The sequence below is a fragment of the Gopherus evgoodei genome, chromosome 2 (assembly GCF_007399415.2).
Source record: "Gopherus evgoodei ecotype Sinaloan lineage chromosome 2, rGopEvg1_v1.p, whole genome shotgun sequence".
In the NCBI taxonomy this organism is placed as follows: domain Eukaryota; kingdom Metazoa; phylum Chordata; order Testudines; family Testudinidae; genus Gopherus; species Gopherus evgoodei.
In genome coordinates this window covers 91,348,857-91,369,132 of record NC_044323.1, presented here as the reverse complement: position 1 = coordinate 91,369,132, position 20,276 = coordinate 91,348,857, and the positions used below count along the sequence as shown (strand labels likewise).

Sequence of the window (20,276 nt, the reverse complement as noted above, 5' to 3'; positions counted from 1 at the left end):
GAATAATTATAAATACATGGATTTTTATGATTTACATGAAAAGCCTGGCTCTGGTGTGTATGGCTCCTTAAATCTGCTCACTCAGATCTCAAGTGGCCTGTTTCTGGTACATTCTTGGCCTTGTCTCAATAGGAAATTTATGCTACAAATTTTCCTTTATTGCCACCAGAACAGCTTCACTGTCGGGATCACTAGTGTAGACTGGATGCCAGCAACTGCCGTTGTCTTAAACGCCATGTTTTGTAGACTTGTTCTGAGTAGCCAAATTGTTGGAGCCCTCTCTACAACAGTGCTCCTACCTCTGCATAAAGCCACTTTTGCCCTGGCCAGGCCCGTCAGGCTCCAAAGAGATGTAGTACAGAATTAGGGTCTTCCTGACCTCTTTGGACATTCCTCACTCTTTTTGCAAACCATGTACTTCAACTAGCTACTAGGAAAATTGCTTTGGAAATGCTCCTACAAACAGATTAGAGAGAGAGATTTCTTTTCAAATCCTGCTATAAAGTACAAAAGCCTCCGGAAAATACAATCGGTCTGGAACAAATGTTGTCCTTCTGACTCTATGTATTGTGAAACTGAAAAGAAGTCCTACTTGTTTATGTTTTATGCTGTTTGATTTCACATGAAGTTTGGAAACCCTGCTGACATGAAAAGATTTGAGCTTGAATACATTTTATTGTTGTTGTTGTATAAAAGGTTAAAAAAATACCTTTTCCAAAGCATCTCTATCGAACAGCTCCTGCACTGCCAAGAGCTTGATGCTGTAAGAGAGAAACACAAAAAATGAATCATTTAATGGCAAACATTTCCAAAGCACTAGTTATACTAAGATTGAAATCTTGCTCTTATTTTTTTTTTCTTTCAAAAGGTTTAAAATGCCTGTTACATGATGCAGCATGCAGGAGTCTTACAATTAATCATGGGACAAGCACTGTTACGTGCTTTGCTTGATCTGATATAGCTGTTCCACATAGACTTTTTTGTTCCTAAATTAGTAAGCATATTCAAATTCGCCGTATAAGAGTAGTCACACTGATCATCCCTTCTGAACAGTTTAAAACAACACAAAGATCTTTTCAAAACAAAAACTGAAGAAGTATTTAACAGAACGGTCATTTTTCTATCCAAACGTTTACATCTCTGCAGTTGCTTTTTAACCAGTTTTGTTCTTCGATATCGACAAGTTACCAATTCCCATGGTATCCATCACTGGATATTTGGGACACTATACAAAAGTTACAATATTTAAGACAGAACTGGGCTCAAGACATTAAGGGAGGGAGAAACAAGTCTCTCTCTCTCACACACACACACACACACACACACACACACACACAAAGAAAACTGCCCGGAAAGAAGTACACTGGACACTTGCTAGAATGCATGTCTATATAGCATGAATTCACATACAACGTGGTCGTAGCCATGGATCCCAAATTTAATTAATTACTTTAATTGCAATTCATTTTATGTGGTCCCTGCTATAATGCAGTCCCCACGATAACGCAGTATCGCGCATGGATCCCAAACCCGTGTTCTAGCAAGAGTCCAGTGTATATGATTACCCCTTTTCTATTCAAAGCCTTATTCCCTCACCATTACACAAAACTCTTCTTTATTTAACCTATCACTGATGGCCCATAATGGGCTAAATCTCGCTCATCCTATGCCAATGACTTCAATGGGACTTATGTAAGACAAGCAGTATTTGCCCTAAAAGACAAATAAAAGATGTGAAGTCATCACTAGGTGAAGGCATGCACTGAGGTCCCATATCTACACTGGCATCATCATCATCTTAATCAGGATAGAATACATTATATGGAAATTACCCCACTATCCGTTTGCTGCATTCAGTGGTCAAACCACTTGCCTTTTTAGTACAAATTCCTATCCCATTCTAATTGCTATTGTATGTTTACTGACTTTTTTTCCCCCACTCTGAGCGTGATATGCACAAAATCCAGGGGATTAACTCAAGGTTCACAGGAAACACACTCTCATTTTTCATCCAGACAATTAAGCAAAGACTATGGTCAAGCTCTAATGTAAATGGGCATCAACTTCAAAGGAGCTATGCTGATTTACACCACAAGAGGATTTGGCTCTGTTTGATCTTTCATGAGAGAAGAGATTATAAACTAAACAAGCGCCTTTTAGGTCAGTTTACCATAATTCCCCTTAAATTGGTTCTGAACACAGTTGGCTGGTTAGTGGACGGTAAAGACACATTAAACATCAAAAAACCCATTATACTTGATGCTAGGAGGAAGCTAGTTTAGGGCCAGATCCCATGTGGTACTGAGCAATTATCCTCAACTCCAGTGGGAGCAGGGAGCCCTTAGTCTGTATATATTTCAGTTTTGTAGTCTTGACTGTGGTTTTGAAAATAATTTAGCACAATTTGGACTCATCCACAATGATCAGGCAACTTAGCTCAACATCATTTTAGCAGGAAATGGGGCTGAAAGAGTGTGCTAAAATCCAGGTCTTTCTGTATTTCCCCACCTCAATCCCCTGCCCTAGGTCGGAAGCCCCTCCCCCACCCAAGCTCCCTCCCACACCCCAAATCCCACACCCCAGTCACAACCGCACCCAGCCCAGAGCCCCCTCCGGAATCCCAACCCCCAGCCCCACCCCAGAGCTCAGAGCCCAGTCAGAGCCTGCACCCCAACCCCCTGCCCCAACCCAGAGCCCCCTCCCACATGCCAAACCTCTCAGCCCCATCCCGCACTCCCTCTACCACCCCGACCCCCTGTCCCAGCCCTGAGTACCTCCTGCATCCCAAACCCATCATTCCTGGCCCCACCCAAGCCCATACCCCCAGCCAGAGCTACACCCCCTCCAACACCTCAACCCCTTGTCCCAGCCCAGAGCCCCCTTTTGCAACCTGAACCCCTACCCCAGAGCCTGCACCTCCAGCCAGAGCCCTCACCCCCTCCCACATTCCAACCCCCTATCCCAGCCTGGTGAAAATAAGCGAGTGAGTGAAGGGTGGGGAAGAGCGACAGACGGAGGGGGAAATGGAGCGAGTGGGGGTGGGGCCTCAAAGAAGGGGCAGAGCAGGGGCAGTGCCTCAGGGAAGGGTCAGGGCAAGAGTGCTTGGTTTTGTACTATTAGAAAGTTGGCAACACTAATGTCGGGGCATTATCCTACCTGTAGAGAAGTAGAAATCTTGGCCACTTCAGGGCTTGTCTAACTAGAGAATTTTAGGAAAAAATCCCATGCATAGTACCCTCAGTTCATCTGCATTTCTAATCAAACTGGTAGGAGCTCTGGTGCAGATAAGGCTCTATGGGTTTCCAGTGTCTTTACAGTGAAAAATTAGTATAACAGTGAGGAATCAGGTATCATTTCCCCCTCCTTTTTTTGCAAACTTCAAGTCCAAAAACCCGTTTTATACCAAACTCACCTCCGAAGGAACCCTAAGTACTGTTTTATATACATTACTTATAAAGAGTGCTGGCCATTTCACATTTTGGACTCAATTCAAACCTGTTTGGGCAGCAGGTGCAAACTTTGCACCCACCGTACCGGCAGGGTCACTGGAGAAGTCAAAATCATTGTTTGCACTTTTTCCTCCTCATGGGGCTTTACCAGTAGACATCAGGTATAACGTACAGTCAAGGCTTTACCAGTAGACATCGGGTATAACATACAGTCAAAGCTCCATGGACTGAAGGCTAGCCAGAGTACGTAATAAATCAGTAGCTTCAGACATGCCACCTAGCAGAAATGTGTGTCTACTTAGGGATTGCAATAATTGACTGCAAGTCTCCTGGCAGAACAAGAACGTTCTCCACCACCAGCGTTTTGCATTATGATGATATTACCACTCTGGTTACCATGCTTTCTTTCCAGTTTTAGAGCCAGCCACTTAACAAATTGTCCATGTGACCTTGAGGAAGCTCCACTTCTCATCAGTATACCCATGTATTTGCATCGCAGCAGGGAATGCTGTTCACAGCCACTGCTGAAATGACTCAATGATTCTGGATAGTCACAATGGTGTATTTAAGGCTTAAAAACTGATTTACTTCTGAGGCATGCTAGGAACTGATGCATAAAATTGTGCCAGAGGAAGCCATTTGCAGTGTACAACCAGAAGTTTTATTGTCCTACAAACCCCTGGAACTATGCTGCATATTCTTGACTGGCATCTTATTTATTAACTATGTGTGTGTATATATGTATCTCCAAATATAAAGCACTTCTGTAACAGAAGCTGGCATGACACAAGGTTAAATCAAGCCCTTTTCACTACATTTCCATGCCTTCCACTAAGAATTGTCATGTTCTCAACCAGTGGTTCTCAAACTTTTGTACTGGTGACCCCTTTCACATAGCAAGCCTCTGAGCGCATGCCCCCAATAAATTAAAAACACTTTTTAATATATTTAACACTATTATAAATGCTGGAAACAAAGCAGGGTTTGGGGTGGACGCTGACAGCTCGCGACCCCTGAGGTAATAACCTCGCAACCCCCTGAGGGGTCCCAATCCCCAGTTTGAGAACCCATTCTAAACCCTAAATATACCTGCCTTTACTTTAATTTATTTCAAGATTTCATACCTCTTCAAATTTCACAATGACTAAGTATAGTGAAGCATAAAACAGTTCCAGATAATGCTTTTTAGGTCTGCCAGGTCTATATACAGAGAGGGCTAGTATCCTGATAAAGACAGTTCAGACACTAATATGCTTCCACCAAAGGAGTACATCAGAGAAAACATATAGCTCTAATGCACTGCTGCTGTAAGAGTAGGAGGAATGTGGATATCTACTATGATTTACTGAGTATGCTGTACAGTAACATTCTAGTAGAGAGAGGTACTTAAGGAACAGGCAATGTTGAAATTAGAGAACCTTTCAACCTACTTATCGGAAAGCTCAGAGCTGAGCAAATAAGCATTGAGCAAAGAATGCTTTTCAATAAAAAATGCTTTTAAACCAGTGCAGACCCACTGCCTCTTGTTTACCTTATTTTTTGTCCCTAATGCTATTTATTTATTTAAATTTTAAAATGTGCTTGTGAATTCCAAGGTTGTGAAAGAAGTTGGCACTGACACCCTGGTTCTTTACTTATTCACAGAACAAGTACAGCACTGGCAACGGCAGTACAACCCTCCTCACCAGGCACCATGAATACATCTTAATATTGGAGAAGCCACCTCTCTGGACAGGCAATGTGAACTCCATTTCCACTGAACTCTTGGCCTCTCAGAGGTGACTGTCACCCAGGGCAATAATTAGATAGTGATTTTTTTCCAGTGATGTGCATCCACTGGGTGATGGATTGAGAACCATCAACTTGCATCTAGGCCACTAGGCAGTTGTAATAGTACAGTTATAACTGTGCCACTATATATCTGGGCTGGATTTGAATTCCATGCTTAGTAGCTAGTTAAAGGTTCCCTATCCAGTTACCCACCCACCCCGCACCATTGAGTTATGAATCACTAATATTCTAAGCTTGCACAGGATGAATGTGAGAGAGTTCATATGGAGGAATTCCTTTATATAAGTTCACTAGAAGTTCAGTGCGATCAGGCAGACAAACGAAGTGGTTCAGTAAAAAGATCAGACTCAGATCCACACTGCCGATAATGCAAACTGTGATTTTGCCTTTCCCTGGCATATAATGCAGCACAAGATACTTAATATGCGTATTACTTTCATTAATTCTCTAGCTGCTTGTAATCTTCATAAAACATTTAATTTCTCATTGGAAGCAACATGAATACTTAAGGCGGCTGCTGATTCTACCTATTTGTAGAGTTCAGTAGATAATTTGAACTTCCATGGCTGAAAGAGAGAGATGAGCCAAACTGTCATTACAATTGCCAATCTCACTATTGGTCCCTCTGTTATTGCATACTCTCTTCTACAATGCTACTACAATGCTATTTTGGTTCCTTGCTATACAAAAGCCCATTAGAATTCCTCCGACCCGCCACGTGTTCTTATTTAAAACTGAATGTACTCAATTAGACCAAAAGGGTGTTTACATGGAGAGGGATCAGTTTCCTTCATCCGATTGATTTATAGGGCTGCAATAGTCCTATTCAGCAGCCAAGGACCAACATGAAGCTTCTTTATTATAGAATTAAAAGAGGCAACAGTTTTCTAGTCTCTTCTACAGCACCTCACTGTTTCCACTAAGGCTATGTCTGCACTGCAATAAAGACCCATGCTATTTCTGAGGCTCACCCAGATCAGCTGAATAGAGCTCGGACTAAAAACTGAAGTGTAGACGTAAGCTCTGAGAGCCCAAGGCGGGGTGGGTCCCAGAACTCAGGCTCCAACTCACGCTTGAATATCTACAGTGCAATTTTTGGCCCTGCAGCCCAAGCCAGAGTCAAATGACTTAGGCCTCTGAGACTCTGTGCTGAGGGGGTTTTAGTGCGGTGTAGATGAACCCTAATATTGCACTGGGGGGTGGGGTTTCCAGGACAGTCAGTGCTGGTAAACTCAAACTTGAATCCTCACTATATCAAGGTTCATTTCTTGGGGAAGACGTCAAAGATACAGCCTTTGCTCCTTCTCACTGGGCAGTGTCTCTCACTGGGTTGGCTACAATCCATTAGCTGGGGAGTTCTTTAATAGACCATTTCCTTCTATTCCTTCCAAGTTAAAAAAAGGAAGCCCAAAAACATTTACCTGTGGCTCTTTGTGCACCTTCAACTTGGAAATATAGTGTCTTTACTGGGAGTCCAGTGCTTTTGAAAATCAGGTCACTTATTCAAGCACCTACACATGGACTTAGGAGTCCAATTTTAGGCACTTAATTTAAAAATTCTTGGCCTCAACCACCAATCCTGCAAATACTTAAGTGCCTCCACAGCTTTACTCATGTAAAGTTATTCATGTGGTTATGTATTTGCAGGACTGGGGCACAGTTCACGAAAGGGAACATAGCTTCTTGTTAAGGAGGAGTAGAGCTGGGAGGTATGACTGTAGATACATGGTTCTGGGAGATCAGGTTTGAGGCAAACTGTCAAGGCAACATGAAGAAGCTTGTGTTTCTGCTACCTATGCCATAGCTATCTGTGCCACACTTGTTCTGTGAATACACAGAGCATGATCAATCCCCAGAGATGTCAGTCCAGCGATCATTAAAACACATCACACTTTTTCTCTCTAAAGCAGCCAACCTCAGTGTAACCTTGGAACAGTGTCACTTATTGGACAGCCAATAATGACTACTTCTTACTACTGCACTGATTGCAGTACAAGTCTGGTAAAGAGCAATGATCATGTCCAATAATTTCTGCTTTCTACACTAGGCTATTTATTGGTCCCAGTTTGCTATCCAGCAGCTAGATAAATTGATCTCAATTCACTCTGCAGTGTTATAAATCTTGGTTCAGTGATTAAGCTTCTCTAGAAGACTCATACTTTCCACTAGTCAGCACACAAGCCTGACTAAAGTTAACAGACAGAAACGCCACTTGATTTCTCTTCTTTCTGGTTCATTTTGCAGTATAATGTACTTAGTCATCCTCACCTAAATATCATGGACATAATATAAAACCATTCAACCACAAATAAGCTACATTAAGTAGTAACAAAGGGTCCACCTTGAACCCACAAACTTCTCCACATCACACAACTCCCCCTCCCCCCAAACTACTCTTGAAGTAAGGCCCTGTAACTATGTTTCAGTCCAGGGGATGTTATGGGATGTTATGGGAGTGGACAGCAGCTACTGCACACTGAGTCAAGACACACCAAGGACTGAACCAGGGATAAAAAAGTCCTACAACTTGAGTTAAAGAGTAACAGTTCTGTAGCTGAGGGCTGTATCAACTCATATGGATTATAGCCTAGTGGGGGAATCTGGAACACACATTCCCCAGTGGGTTCTACAAGCATAGAGGAAGCAACTGAAACATTTTTTCTTTTCTCTTTTTCCATTTCAATTATTACATGGCTCTTTGGTATCCTGTGCTGCCCTCCCAGTTCCCTACGTTCCCAACCCATTACTTCTGGGCTACAGGCAACAGAGTCGCAGACTGTCTCTCTCTTTCTCCTGTTCCCTCCCCGACTCTTATGTACAACAAACAAGGAGATTTAATTTTGCAGGCCTCAGGGACATCCTATTGTGGGCCTGATTCACACTGGATTAACTTCACTGATTTCAATGGAGCTGCATCGCCATTAACTGGAATAACACAGGAATGATTCGTATAGAAGATACACATGTGCATGCATGAACATAAAGAGGGAGATACCAAGACTAAGAAGAGCAAACTTCTTCCAGACATTCCAAAAGTGAGTGAGAAATGCTCACAAAGATGTCTCAAAATATTACTGGGAATCTAAAGCTAGCCACTAATGGGCTGGAACGCTTCAAGAGACTTTGGGAATAGGGATCTCCCATTAAGACCATTTGGGACTGCGCATTCCCGAGTACTTTCCAAGGCAGGCAATATTCATGCTCCTCAGCAAATAACTCATTTCCTAAAGCAAATAATGGAGGACTCCAGGTCCAGCAACTGGTAAGGGAATGCTCACCAGTATGGGTACTTCAGGAACCAAGCTACTGTGGAATCGGAGGAAGATCAGAGAGGTGAGGGGCCAGGGAGGAATCAGAGGACCAGGGGTCAAAATAAGGAAGGACCACAGCTCCTCTTTCTCTGCTTAAAGCAGGTGAGCTCCTCCTCCTACTGCCCCCTGTAGGTGCCTCTCCTCTCTGCCCAAAGGAAGACTCATCAGGCAGGGGAGAGTGAAGTGGGAGAAGCAGATGCCTGGCTGGGAAGTTTCTACAGGTTCTGGCTTTTCCTGCTAGGGACTGGAGCAGCAGCAGCACTTGAGAGAAAAGCACCTTATATTCTTTTCCTATAAGGCAAGGCTGTCTGTCGACCAGCTCTCCCATCCCTCCAGAGGAAGAAGATCAGACACAAGGCTGACTGTACCATCTTTTGCTGCTCCAAGCAAAAAAAAAAAAAAAAGAAAGCCACTCAAACTGCCGAAGCAAAAAAACAAAAAACAAAAAACTGCTCGGACTGTGCGGCCCCAAGAATGGATGTTAAAATGAATGAAAACAATACAGATTCTCCGTCCTCATCAAAATTGAGGCAGGGAGCACTAGGGATGTGCAGTCAGAGCCAGCAGACATTTTTGTTTCCTAAGCCCTGGGCCTTCTTGGGGACATTTCTTCTCATGTCTTCATTCTGTTTTTCCTTCCTATGTCTGTTCACTACACACTGATGCAAAGCCATGGTACTGACATCTGTGATGATACTTACCAAAACTGATCAGCCTCTTCTCTGATCTAACTCTACCTTAATCATTACAGAGGGCATCCCAAGACCATCAGCAAATTTGCAGATATATGGGATTTTTGCTGTGTAGGAGCAAACCTTTGTTCCCCTTTGATGCAGGTGGCATAAAAGTATAATATTGCATATCAGCAAACGGAAATGCTGATACCTATCCCCTTCTCTAACCAACATACATAAAAAGTCACCTTTAATGTCTTTGTTTTCAGTACAGTTGACAAATACCAATCCAAAAAATGCCACTAAGTCTATTCATATTAAATTACTCCTGAGGGAATTCTGCATCACTGCACAATGCAGAATTTCACAGAATTCCCTGTTTCCTCCATAGAATTTCTGGTCGAGCCTGACGGGGCTGGAGGCTGCATGCTCTTTGATGTTCATTCTCCCAGGGATTGGAGAGGGCATGGAAGACCCAGCTCTGGCAAACGGCGAGGAAGGGCAGGGCTGCACCACACCAGGTCCCCCGGCAGGACAGTAAAGAAAATGGGGGAAGTAAAGGCTCCGGGAGAGCTGGTGTCTGGGTCAGTGGCTGCCCCGCTGCTCAGCTTTGTGGGGAAGGGGGGCTGGTGCCTGGGGGTTGCCCCACAGTAGGGCTCTGGGGGGATGGGAATGCAGGGGTCTGGACTCCGGGGGCCCCATACAGCCCCCTCTCCTCCATCACCCCACAACTGGAACTGGGTTGTTCTAGGGGGTTTCTTTAACTCTCTACTCCAGGGGGAATCTTTTTTGCTATTGTTTGTATTGTTGACATACTTGTCAAAATAAATTACTAAAATAATTGAAACTGGAGTGATTATATTGTATTATTTTGACAAATAAAATATATAGAATTTTACAATATTGTATGCAAAATTTTTAATTTTTGGTGCAGAATTTATGGGTTTTTTTGGCACAGAATTCCCCCAGGAGTAGTATTACACCCTTATAATAACAAAAAGGTGTCTTATTTGTCCCTACTATATTACATATTGGCTTCCTATTAAATTTAACTATCGACATTAATTCCTACTTAAAACTAGCTTACAGTATTTAGAATAGTTCTGTAATTAGGGAAAACATGCTGTGTATTATTTGTGGTATTAATATTTTTAACCTTCAGGGCACATGAATTTTCTGATGTTTTGGTCAGACAGGATGGGCTAGGAAAGGTGGTGTGTGTGTGTGTGTGTGTGTGTGTGTGTGTGTGTGTGTGTGTGTGTGTGTGTGTGTGTGTGTGTGTGTGTGTGTGTGTGTGTGTGTGTGTGTGTGCGCGCGCGCAGCTAATTTTTTATTGAATCATTTACATTTGGTTTGGGCAAATCATTTAAGTGACACTGAGTGATCAAAATCTGACCACGGGAAGAGAAAAGGCCAAGATTTAAAACAAAGATTAGAAGCTCATAAAATCAAAGGTGACTAAGTGTTTCCAAATATAGAACTATATTATACTGGCCTTTCACATCTGGCTCCCTTTCTTGGATCTTCTGAATCACTTCCCGCCCAGATTATATTTAGTAGCTCCAGAAACTGTACCTTTTCCAATTCAATCCTGCCTCACTGCACCAATGAAAGACTGAGTAAACCCTTAATTAAATGATACTAAGGATGTTTTGGAAAGGGCACGCACATGTAAACAATGTTTTGCCACCATTCCTCCATTTGTAATTATTTTTTTTTATATTTAATATTAAGACAGTGTTGGGAATTAACTGGAGAATTAGTTCTGTGCTCTTGCAGAATGGCTTTAAACTTGAGAAATAATCAAATGTAATTTCAGGTTATTTGCCTCCCTGACTCCCAAGAATGCCTGAGCCATATGCAAATACCTCTTTCAATGTTAAAATGTGCATCCTTCTCTCAACTACTCTCAAATTTTTAAGGCAATATTACTTGGACTCCATTGTCCTATCTGCACATTTGAATTTCTCAAAGAGAGATAGGCATGTGAGTTTAAAATCCTACAGGGGATACACTGGACTTCAGCACACTTGTTCAAACATAGCTCCACAGAGCAATCGTGTTCTGGTGGTGTGACACATTATTTGGAAATGTCTGAATACCAGTAAATATTGGTCCAGTGTTATAGAAATAGGATAGAGTCATTGGTTACTGGCTGAATCAGCATACAGGACTGCAAAGTCTTTTATAAAATTGAACACTCTTCTCTTTGGTTGTGACAAAGAGACTGACCTTCAGACAGCAGGGCCTACTTTTAAGAGACTAATGGTTTGATGTGCCAGTTGCGTTTCACAGAAGAATCTTATTCATAAGACTTATGACTGGTCTACACTTAAAAATTAGATGGACCTAGCTATGTCACTCTAGGCTGTGAAAAATTTCATGCCTTCTTGAGCAACATAGTTAGTCAACCTAACCCCAGTGTAGATCCAGTTAAGTCGATGGAAGAATTCTTCCACTGACCTAGCTACTGCTTCTCAGAAAGATGGATTTACTACATTGAAAGAAAACCCCCTCCGGTCAACATCAGAAGTGTTCACACTATGGTGCTACAATGGCACAACTGCAGCACCATAGCTGTCCTGCCGTAGTGTAGACATGGTCTAAGTGGCAAAACTGAAGCACTGAAATGGGGAAAAAGTGACTCTCCATTGTATATAAAGGAAAAAACAAATGAGAGTTATTAAATAGCATGGAAATGAGAGGTGCTGCAAAATTACAACGGAGGCATTGTTGGGAAAGCAGGGATTGGAGGAGGAATGGTGGAAAAATCCAGGACTGTGTTTTGTTATGTTTCTATACAGCATTTTTTTAATGTTTACGTATAGTTTGTATTATTGTGCTTTTTGACTGACTTTCTCAATGAAATAAGCTCGAACAGCAAAAGCACTTTTTTTGCCAGTATAACTGCACCTACACTAGAGCCATCACAGAAATGTCATTTTAAAAAAAAAATTAACACTTCTAACCAACATTACTACACTGACAAGGTTTCTAGTGTAGACCTGGATTAAGAATACAGCTGTTCCACATTTATAAAATCATCAGTTTTGTATATTAATCAGTACCTATCACATAATGGACAAGAATGTTAACAGAGTTAACTACCAAATATAAATCATCAGATGTCAGGCTGAACTCTATTTACAGCTATACCATATGGGAAAGTAGACTGTAAAGAACTAGACAAATGGACCCACAACTAGAGTTGACATTAAAGTCAATCGGAGTTTTGCCTGTGTCTTTTGACTGCTGTATTAGGTCCATTAAAAATAGAACACTGCAGTCAAAAAGTTAACACCAACATCAACCAATTCTCTCCTCAGGACACACTGGCTACTGCTACTGAGAGTCCATTTACAGGAATTTTAGAGAAGCAACAGGAGTAAACTGCCAACTGCCATGTGGATCTGGGAAGTTTAGGGACTTCTTTCCAACAGGTAATTTCAAAAGTCCCATATTAGCTTCACATGTGAAGTTGCACGAGTTACAATTGGGTATTTAGCTTGCTGTGCACTCTCAATGCCACGTACAGAACCAGGACCACAAAGCAAATCAGAGAGCTTTTCAATCAGGATCCAGCTGCTTTTACTGTAATGATGACTTTAAAGTGTAACATGGCTCCATGAAACTGGAACCTCAGGTTAGCCAGAAGCCACAACTTCATACAGACGTCACTCACTGTACCAGAAAAACGTCAAAGGGGTTTGATTTAAACCTTCTGGGGATGCATCATGTATCTGTAATTCTAATCCAGGAGAGAATGTAATCCTTCCCCAATTCTGTAAGCAGAGCAAACTGGCTGAATCTGCACTATCTGAGCCAAGTGCTATCCCGGAGGCAGGCTCTGCTCAGTACGATGACAGAATTTTCTAGCAATGCTGTACTGAGTGGGAGATAGGAGCAACTAGAAAATAAACGGTCTGCAAGCAATATAAATATGTATTAAGGCAGGCTCTGGATGATTTTAATGCATGGTGCAAGAATCAACAATTTGCTAACGCTTCCCACCTTAACTGACGTAAAACCAAAACACATGGTGGAGCTTCAGTGAAGAACAGAATCCTCTATGAAATACACTATGGACATTAAAACCTAGGCCCATTAATCTGTGCAGCACTCAGATATTACAATCATGGATTCTATGGAACACAGGAATAGCCATACCTGAGCAGACTGGTACCCTGTCTGACAGTGGCATGTGCTAAATCCTTCAGAGGATGGTGCAAGGTCTCACTGTGGAAAATACCTGAAGTTTATATGTGTAAGTGGGGGATTTGTCCCATTGTAGCAGGGGAATTTCTCTGTGTACACGTTGCCCTGGCTGAACCAAGTGATGAAAGAACATGAATCCCTGCCCCGATTCACTTCACCCTGGTACCTGCTCACCTTGACTTTCCTTCCCAGCCCTGTGTGAACAGGACTCGTATCACACAGGGAGGATTGAGCCCCGAGGTTCTTGCGTGTTTACCTCAATCTCTCCGTGCACAATGGTGGGGATGCCCCTACTTCAGAATACTCTAACTTGCTTCTTACCCTTTTAACCTGTGATCACCACAATTCACATTTATTTACAACTAAAACCATTTTGTGTGGGATTAAACAACACTTCACAGTGTAAGCACTGGGATGAAATGGTTTGGGTAAGTTTCAATGCAGCAGTCTCCACAGTGCAATAAGCTTTACAGTTACAACAAATTTATGAGTCCGGTGTCTTTTTCCTGGAACTGGATGTGCTGCTATGAGGCTGCTGGTGTGGCTCTGCCCCAGGATGGGTTTCAGGTTCTCATTCGCGACCTTCAGTTCTGGCACACCTTTCATGCCACGTCCCTTCTGAGGTTGCCACAATGCCCTCTCGACAGACCATGGGGAAGGGGCTTGTCTCTTCCTTTCTCCCTAGACCAGCACACACAACCCTGCTGGGAGAGATGGAAACTCCTCCCCACAACTATTGCCCTGATGCTGCTCTGGCTCCGGATGCTGCTCTGGCTCCGGGCAACTGCTTGGGCTGCTGCAGTCTCCCTCGAGCTGCAGCTCTGGTTCCACAGCTCTGCTCTGGGCTCCTGCACTCTCCCCAGCAATGCCCTGGCAGCCCTAGCTCACACAGAGGATAGGCCCTGGGCTCTGGATGCTAAGTGCCCTCATTGGTCTGCCCACTCTGTCAATCGGTCTCACTTGGAGAGCTGTCTTCTCCCCGGTGGCCCTTAAGTCCTGCCAGTCCCAGGATCCTGACTCCGCTTTGGCCCTTCCCCTTTCTTCTGGTATTGGGAGAGGGCCAAGTGAACCCCCTCCACACACACAAACCACTAAGTTTCAGTAAGGGGCCAACAGCCCCCTTACATATGGTTTGCTCCTTATCTAATATAACTGTGGATGTTACCACTACCTGCAGAAACATCTAATCCTTCATTTGAATTCCACTGAGCTCTTAAGCCTCCAGGGTACCTTGGAGCACGTTAATTATGCATCACGTCAAAAAGTTTCTCTCTAGACAGGCATAACCAAGCTGTCATTTTGCTTTTTCTAAGTTTTATTTAGAAAATATAATAGCCCAGTTATTTGACAATGGCTTATTACACCTGTCTTGCATTCCTCTGTGGGAGCAGTATGGTCTAGTGGACTGGCACTCCAGAAAACTGGGTTCTGGTCCCACCTTAGACACTAGCCTGCTGGGTGACTTTATGCAAATCACTTTACCTCCCTGGCCTCAGTGATCCTATCCACAAATTGTGCCAGCCACCTCCTGTGCAAAGTGCTTTTAGATCTACTGATGAAAAGCCCATTAATAATGATACTGAATCTTTTGGTCAATTATTGCAGAAAAGCAGGGTGTGGCTTTTGTAAGGAAAAAGCCATCTGGCTGCCTGAAGCTGAGAACATTACAGATCAGTGACCTTCTGAATGATTAATATTTGTGGATCAAAATTGGAGTGACTCCACATAGATGTTCAGATAACCTATCCTCATAGTGAAGCCTCCCTGGGCTGGTTACTGAGGGGCAGATTAGAGTAGAATCTGGCACTGAACCTGGTTTGAGGATTAATCTAAGTGCCCTGCTCCCAGAGTGTCAGTCATGACTCACTCGTTTTATATATTAAAAAAACAAGTGCTGCATTTGTCACAGTAATAAAAAAAAATGCTTCGTGGTGACAGTCTCCAAGCTCTCTGATCTGATAAGATATCAGAATCATACCACATATTGAACACAACACAACATTGTCCAGAGCAGGAAGCAACATACAGGGCAAGAGGCAGTGTGGGCTAGTGGACTAAGCACAACACTGGAAGTCAGGAACACCTTAGATCTAATCCTAGCTCAGCCACTGACACATCAAGTGGCCTTGAAATTAAGAGCCTGGTTTTCAAAGGAGCTGAGCATCTGTTTACTTCAAATGGATTTGTAGCTGCCCAGTCCCTCTGAAAAATCATGCCTGTAATGCCTGATAGGAACACCTTTTTTGTAACTGTCAGAATTAAGTGCACTAAACATGTACCCACTACCATGACTGTACATAAATCAGGTAACTGCCCTGTAAATGATTAGTTGTGCAGCTAACTGGCCATTTTAAATTTAATTTGCCTATTTCAATACACATCTGTGATAATTATGTGTGCAAATTAGTGGAATGATATTGCATGTCTAATTTTGAAAGTCCAGAGCTTAACCTTACTGTCTCATGGTTCCCACACTTGTGGCATAACCACACTTACAGAACACCAACCTCACAAAATGGTTGTGATAATTAATCAGGCAATGTTTGAATCAGATATTAGAGAAGATGTAACAGGTCTTCCTAAACCATTTTTCTGCCACTGCACTGCACTTCCTTTCAATACATTTCCTACTGTTTTGTGCAGTTTAATATCACCACCTAAGTCTTCACCTGTAGCTCTCTGAGCGCTTTAAAAGGAGGCACGTATTGTCCCCATTTTATACACAGAGAAAGTAGGACAAAGAAATGCAAAATTTCTTGTCCAAGATCACACCATTGGCAAAGCTAGGAACAGAACCCTGGTCTCCTGATTATCAGTCCTGAGCCCTCTGCCCCACTGCCTTTTAATGTCTCTTTTACACATTTTTAAAGCACTATGAAAGTACAAACGTTATGTAAATACTAAGCAGTTCACCATTGACACTTGGTTCAGCCTTAAGAAAAATCTTAGAGCCTTATGTATTACTTTGTTTATCAGTTACTCTTCATGGTTTGTCTTAACACCCTGATTTTTAAAACTGCCTCTTTCTTAGTACTTCCAATTCGTTCTTAAAAATAACTTTTGACTATACAAATTAGGGCATGTAGATGACTCACTACCTGAAAAATCATATAGTCAGAAGTCTACTGTATCTTCATCTGTGCCCACAAATGGGTATAATTCTTTAAAGGTGCAAAACTGCAAACAAAAAAAAACTATATAAAAAGGAGGATAGGCTAAGGCTCCTTTAAAAATCAAGCCACTGATGTGTACCACCTTGGAAAAGAATTCTTGTAAAGGCAGAGCAACTGATTTATTTCATTTTATTGGTTCATTTGCTGGAGATATGGCATAGGCATAAACAGAACTACTTCAGAAATGCAGAAAAGCAGCAAGAATGCCAATCTTTTCCTTTTAGTCAAAACTGTTCCAGTAGTGCATGCTTTAGGTATGTTCATATTTTTAAAGTTGCTCAAAACAAATCATCAGATTAAAATCCCCCAAAAGAGCCATTAGAAAAATGATGGGCTTTTACCAAATTCTCAGAATGTGAGACTTTTGTCAACTATGCAATCTTCTTCTCCCTTTACCCTGCTGTCCATATTTTACAAGTCTCTAAGCTGCTTTGACTTTGGGGTGGATTCAGTCTGCCACGAACTCTGTGTACAGTGAACTTGCTGAACTGAAGTAACCCTCTAAAGGCAAAGATCCAAGCAGACATCTTAGGGGTTACCAGGATTCATGTTTAAGAGGAACATGGTTTCTATCTAACCAAACAAAGATTGCTTAAGGCAGATGTCTCGACATTTTTGGAAGAAGTTTGCAGATATTATGTGGTTAGGATTGCATTGCTACAGGATTTATTAGGGGAGTTTCCTAACCTCTCTGGGTCAGGCAAAAAGAATGTTCAAAAATAATTCAGTCCTAACACTGGGTCAGCTGACCTAGTGTCAGCAGTAGGAGCCCTGAAGTAGCAAGGCTCTCACCTCAAGGCCTGTTTTTACAGGCGTGTCAATTAAAAACCTCCTTTTCCATCATTTATTTATATTTAAAAGGATAAAGATGCCTATCCAAGGCTCTAGACATGCTAATCCGTGAATTCTACACTACAATATCATCCCAAAAGCACTAAAATCATCAGTCCAACAGGAACTCAGCCAGCCATTCACCTATGGAAACATCTTTCAACCTTTTCATCATTGTGGGAAGCACACACACAGCCCTTTCCATTAACCCTGTGGAAGGATGCAATATGCTACTGGCTAACCCTATTCCCCTCCCTTCTGCTCATAGTGCAAAGGGGAGTGATAAGCTAAGTTGACAGGTAAGTACATGCTCCACACTTGTGGAACATAAGCAAGTCATAGTATTGCCTCAACACTGTGTTGTTCATTCACATGAACGATGCATAGGGAGGCGTGAACAGGGCAGAGATGAGAGTGTTACATTTGGGGTTGAGGGAAGGACTATGTAAGAAAGACTGGGACCAGAGTCAATTTTTATGTTTTGGGACGAGAGAGGCAGGATTAGTGGCAACATATTTTACAGGCCTTAACAATGAAAAAAGCTAAGGACAGCCCTGACGGAAAGAGAAAGATGAAAATACTTGGTAGGGGCCTTCTGAAATTTTCGGATCTATTATTTCAAGCAGTGGGGAAAACAGCAAGAAGTTAATGTGACACAACTGGAAAAAGATGAGAGATTAATCTTTACTTGTCAGCAATGAGGATGAAATGTTACCAGCCACGTAGGACAGGTACAATGATGCATAGTGCTTTGGAGAAGTAAGATGCACAGTCAGTCCTGATGCTGCCTCCAAGTGCTAGATAGCAAGTCCCTCTCATGCTGCACACTCTCAAACAGTGAATTGCTACAAAAACATCCGCCCTGCCATCAGTTAACGGCTTGCAGAGCTCATAGAAGAACAGAAGACACGCAGAAAAATCATTTCTCCATTACACAGGTATCTCTGAACTCTGACTACAGAGAGAAGAGCCAGGTTATTTGATGTAAGAGACATTGATTTTTCCTGTTTATAAAAGAAAAGAAAAAATGTCATCCTTTTAAGAAGCCATTAACCAGGGACACACACTGTGCTGAAGGAAGTTTCACTCATAAAACATTTACATTGTTATGTAAAGGAGAAGGAAAACTGGTGCTATAACCGGCCGTTTCTTACTATGAGTAAGTGAGAGATGATAAGTTTGCGTGTGCACATGCAATGTGGTTTGCAAGCTTGGCCATGGTAACAGTGGCAGGTAAACATACACTTCCCTGGTGTCAAAACCTCAACCTGCATCACCACAGGAAATGCTGATGCAAAGATTTAGGCAGGAGGGATGACACGTTACCAAAAACAAACAACATGAAAAGACTGCCATCTCTGCTTTGATGAAATCTCTCACATGGCATTCAAATCATATGGTCCCTAGCCAGAAAAGCTAGATTTTTTTTTCAGAAAAAACAACCTTCTGAGCTGCTCCTTCAGGAAAGAAATGCCCAGACTGTCTATAGAACACAAACAGGGAAAGGGAGGTGGGTCAGCTTGATGCCATAATTTACTGTACACTCTTGTGGATATATCAGTGTCCTCCCAAAGCCCATTAGAGTCAATGGAAATGAAAGGGGGCTATTGGCCCCTTACTGAAACAATGTTTTTTTGGGTTGGCCCTCTCCCAATACCAGAAGAAAGGGGAAGGGCTAAAGAGGAACCAGGATCCTGGGACTGACAGGTCCCCAGGGCCACTGGGGAGAGGCCAGTGCTCCAAATCAGCAAGATTGACAAGGTGGGTAGGGCAACAAGGGAGTCCAGGGCTCAAACTCCGTGTGAGCTGTGGTTGCCAGAGCAGAACTGGGGAGAGTGCAGCAGCCAAGAGCAGCTCAGAGCCAGAGGTGTGTTGAAGCGATAGTGGTGGGATGAACTCTCCCACTCTCACAGCTGGGTTGTGTGTGTTGGTCTAGGGGAGAGAGGAAGAGACAGGCCCCTTTCCCCAAGTCTGCTGAGAGAGCATTAAGTATCAGCTGTGACCAAAAGCATCCTTATATTCACACCCTACATATCCCTGTAATAATCTTTGTACCAAATATGCCCTGTGAGGTATCATCTGGAAACTAATAACTTGCTGGTCAATAATATGATGGTGAAATGCAGGTAGCAACATTCTGTGTAAAGTTATGAATTCTACCTATCTGATATTGTTAGCACATGTTCAAAACCAAACAGCCCTGCCTACGCAAAAGTTGATAAGCAGGTCAATCCTAAACAAAGGAATGTGTGTTCACCTCAGTTTGCATATAAGCAGTAAACAGAGTTCTTGAGACAGCAAGAGGGGAAAATGGCAGGAGACAAGGCAGATCAAGGCATACACAGAGGAGAAGAAAGAGCATAGAGCCACCTTTACTACCAGAGTCCTCGTCACCTTCTTTACTGCTTGAATAAACTTTGCATTGAGGAGAATCCTCAGAAGGATCCACTTCACTTTTATAGTCCAGTCACCCTTTGATGGGCAAAACCACCCCAAGGCATCTCTCCCTAACACTCTCTTTTTCACCTAAGATGACAAAGTTACCAGCCCTTTGACTTTGTGAGGGAATCCTGACCTGAGAATCTGTTAAGCAATGTTGCTGGGAACATATGGTAAGGATTTTACCTCAGACCAACTCTAGCTTTGATAACATTTTAGCTACTGGAAAGTGTTTTTTATATTTATTTCTCCTGTAGCCATTTCTGAGTTTAATATCTGATGCCTGTACTCACTTAAAATCTCTCCCTTTGCAGTAAAATAAACTTGTTTTATGTTTTTAATCAAAATTAATCTTGCACTGTATTTAAACTGAACAGTTTGGGTAACTCCAGT

General features: G+C 42.5%; 1 protein-coding gene across 1 annotated transcript in view; it reads right to left on the bottom strand.

Moving 5' to 3' along the window:
- Positions 1 to 20,276, bottom strand: part of EEPD1 (endonuclease/exonuclease/phosphatase family domain containing 1) — a 97,127-nt gene that overhangs the window by 50,663 nt on the left and 26,188 nt on the right. The window contains exon 2 of the mRNA XM_030551356.1: positions 710 to 761. Coding sequence (XP_030407216.1) covers positions 710 to 761 — 52 coding nt within the window. The remainder of the gene's footprint in view (positions 1 to 709; positions 762 to 20,276) is intronic.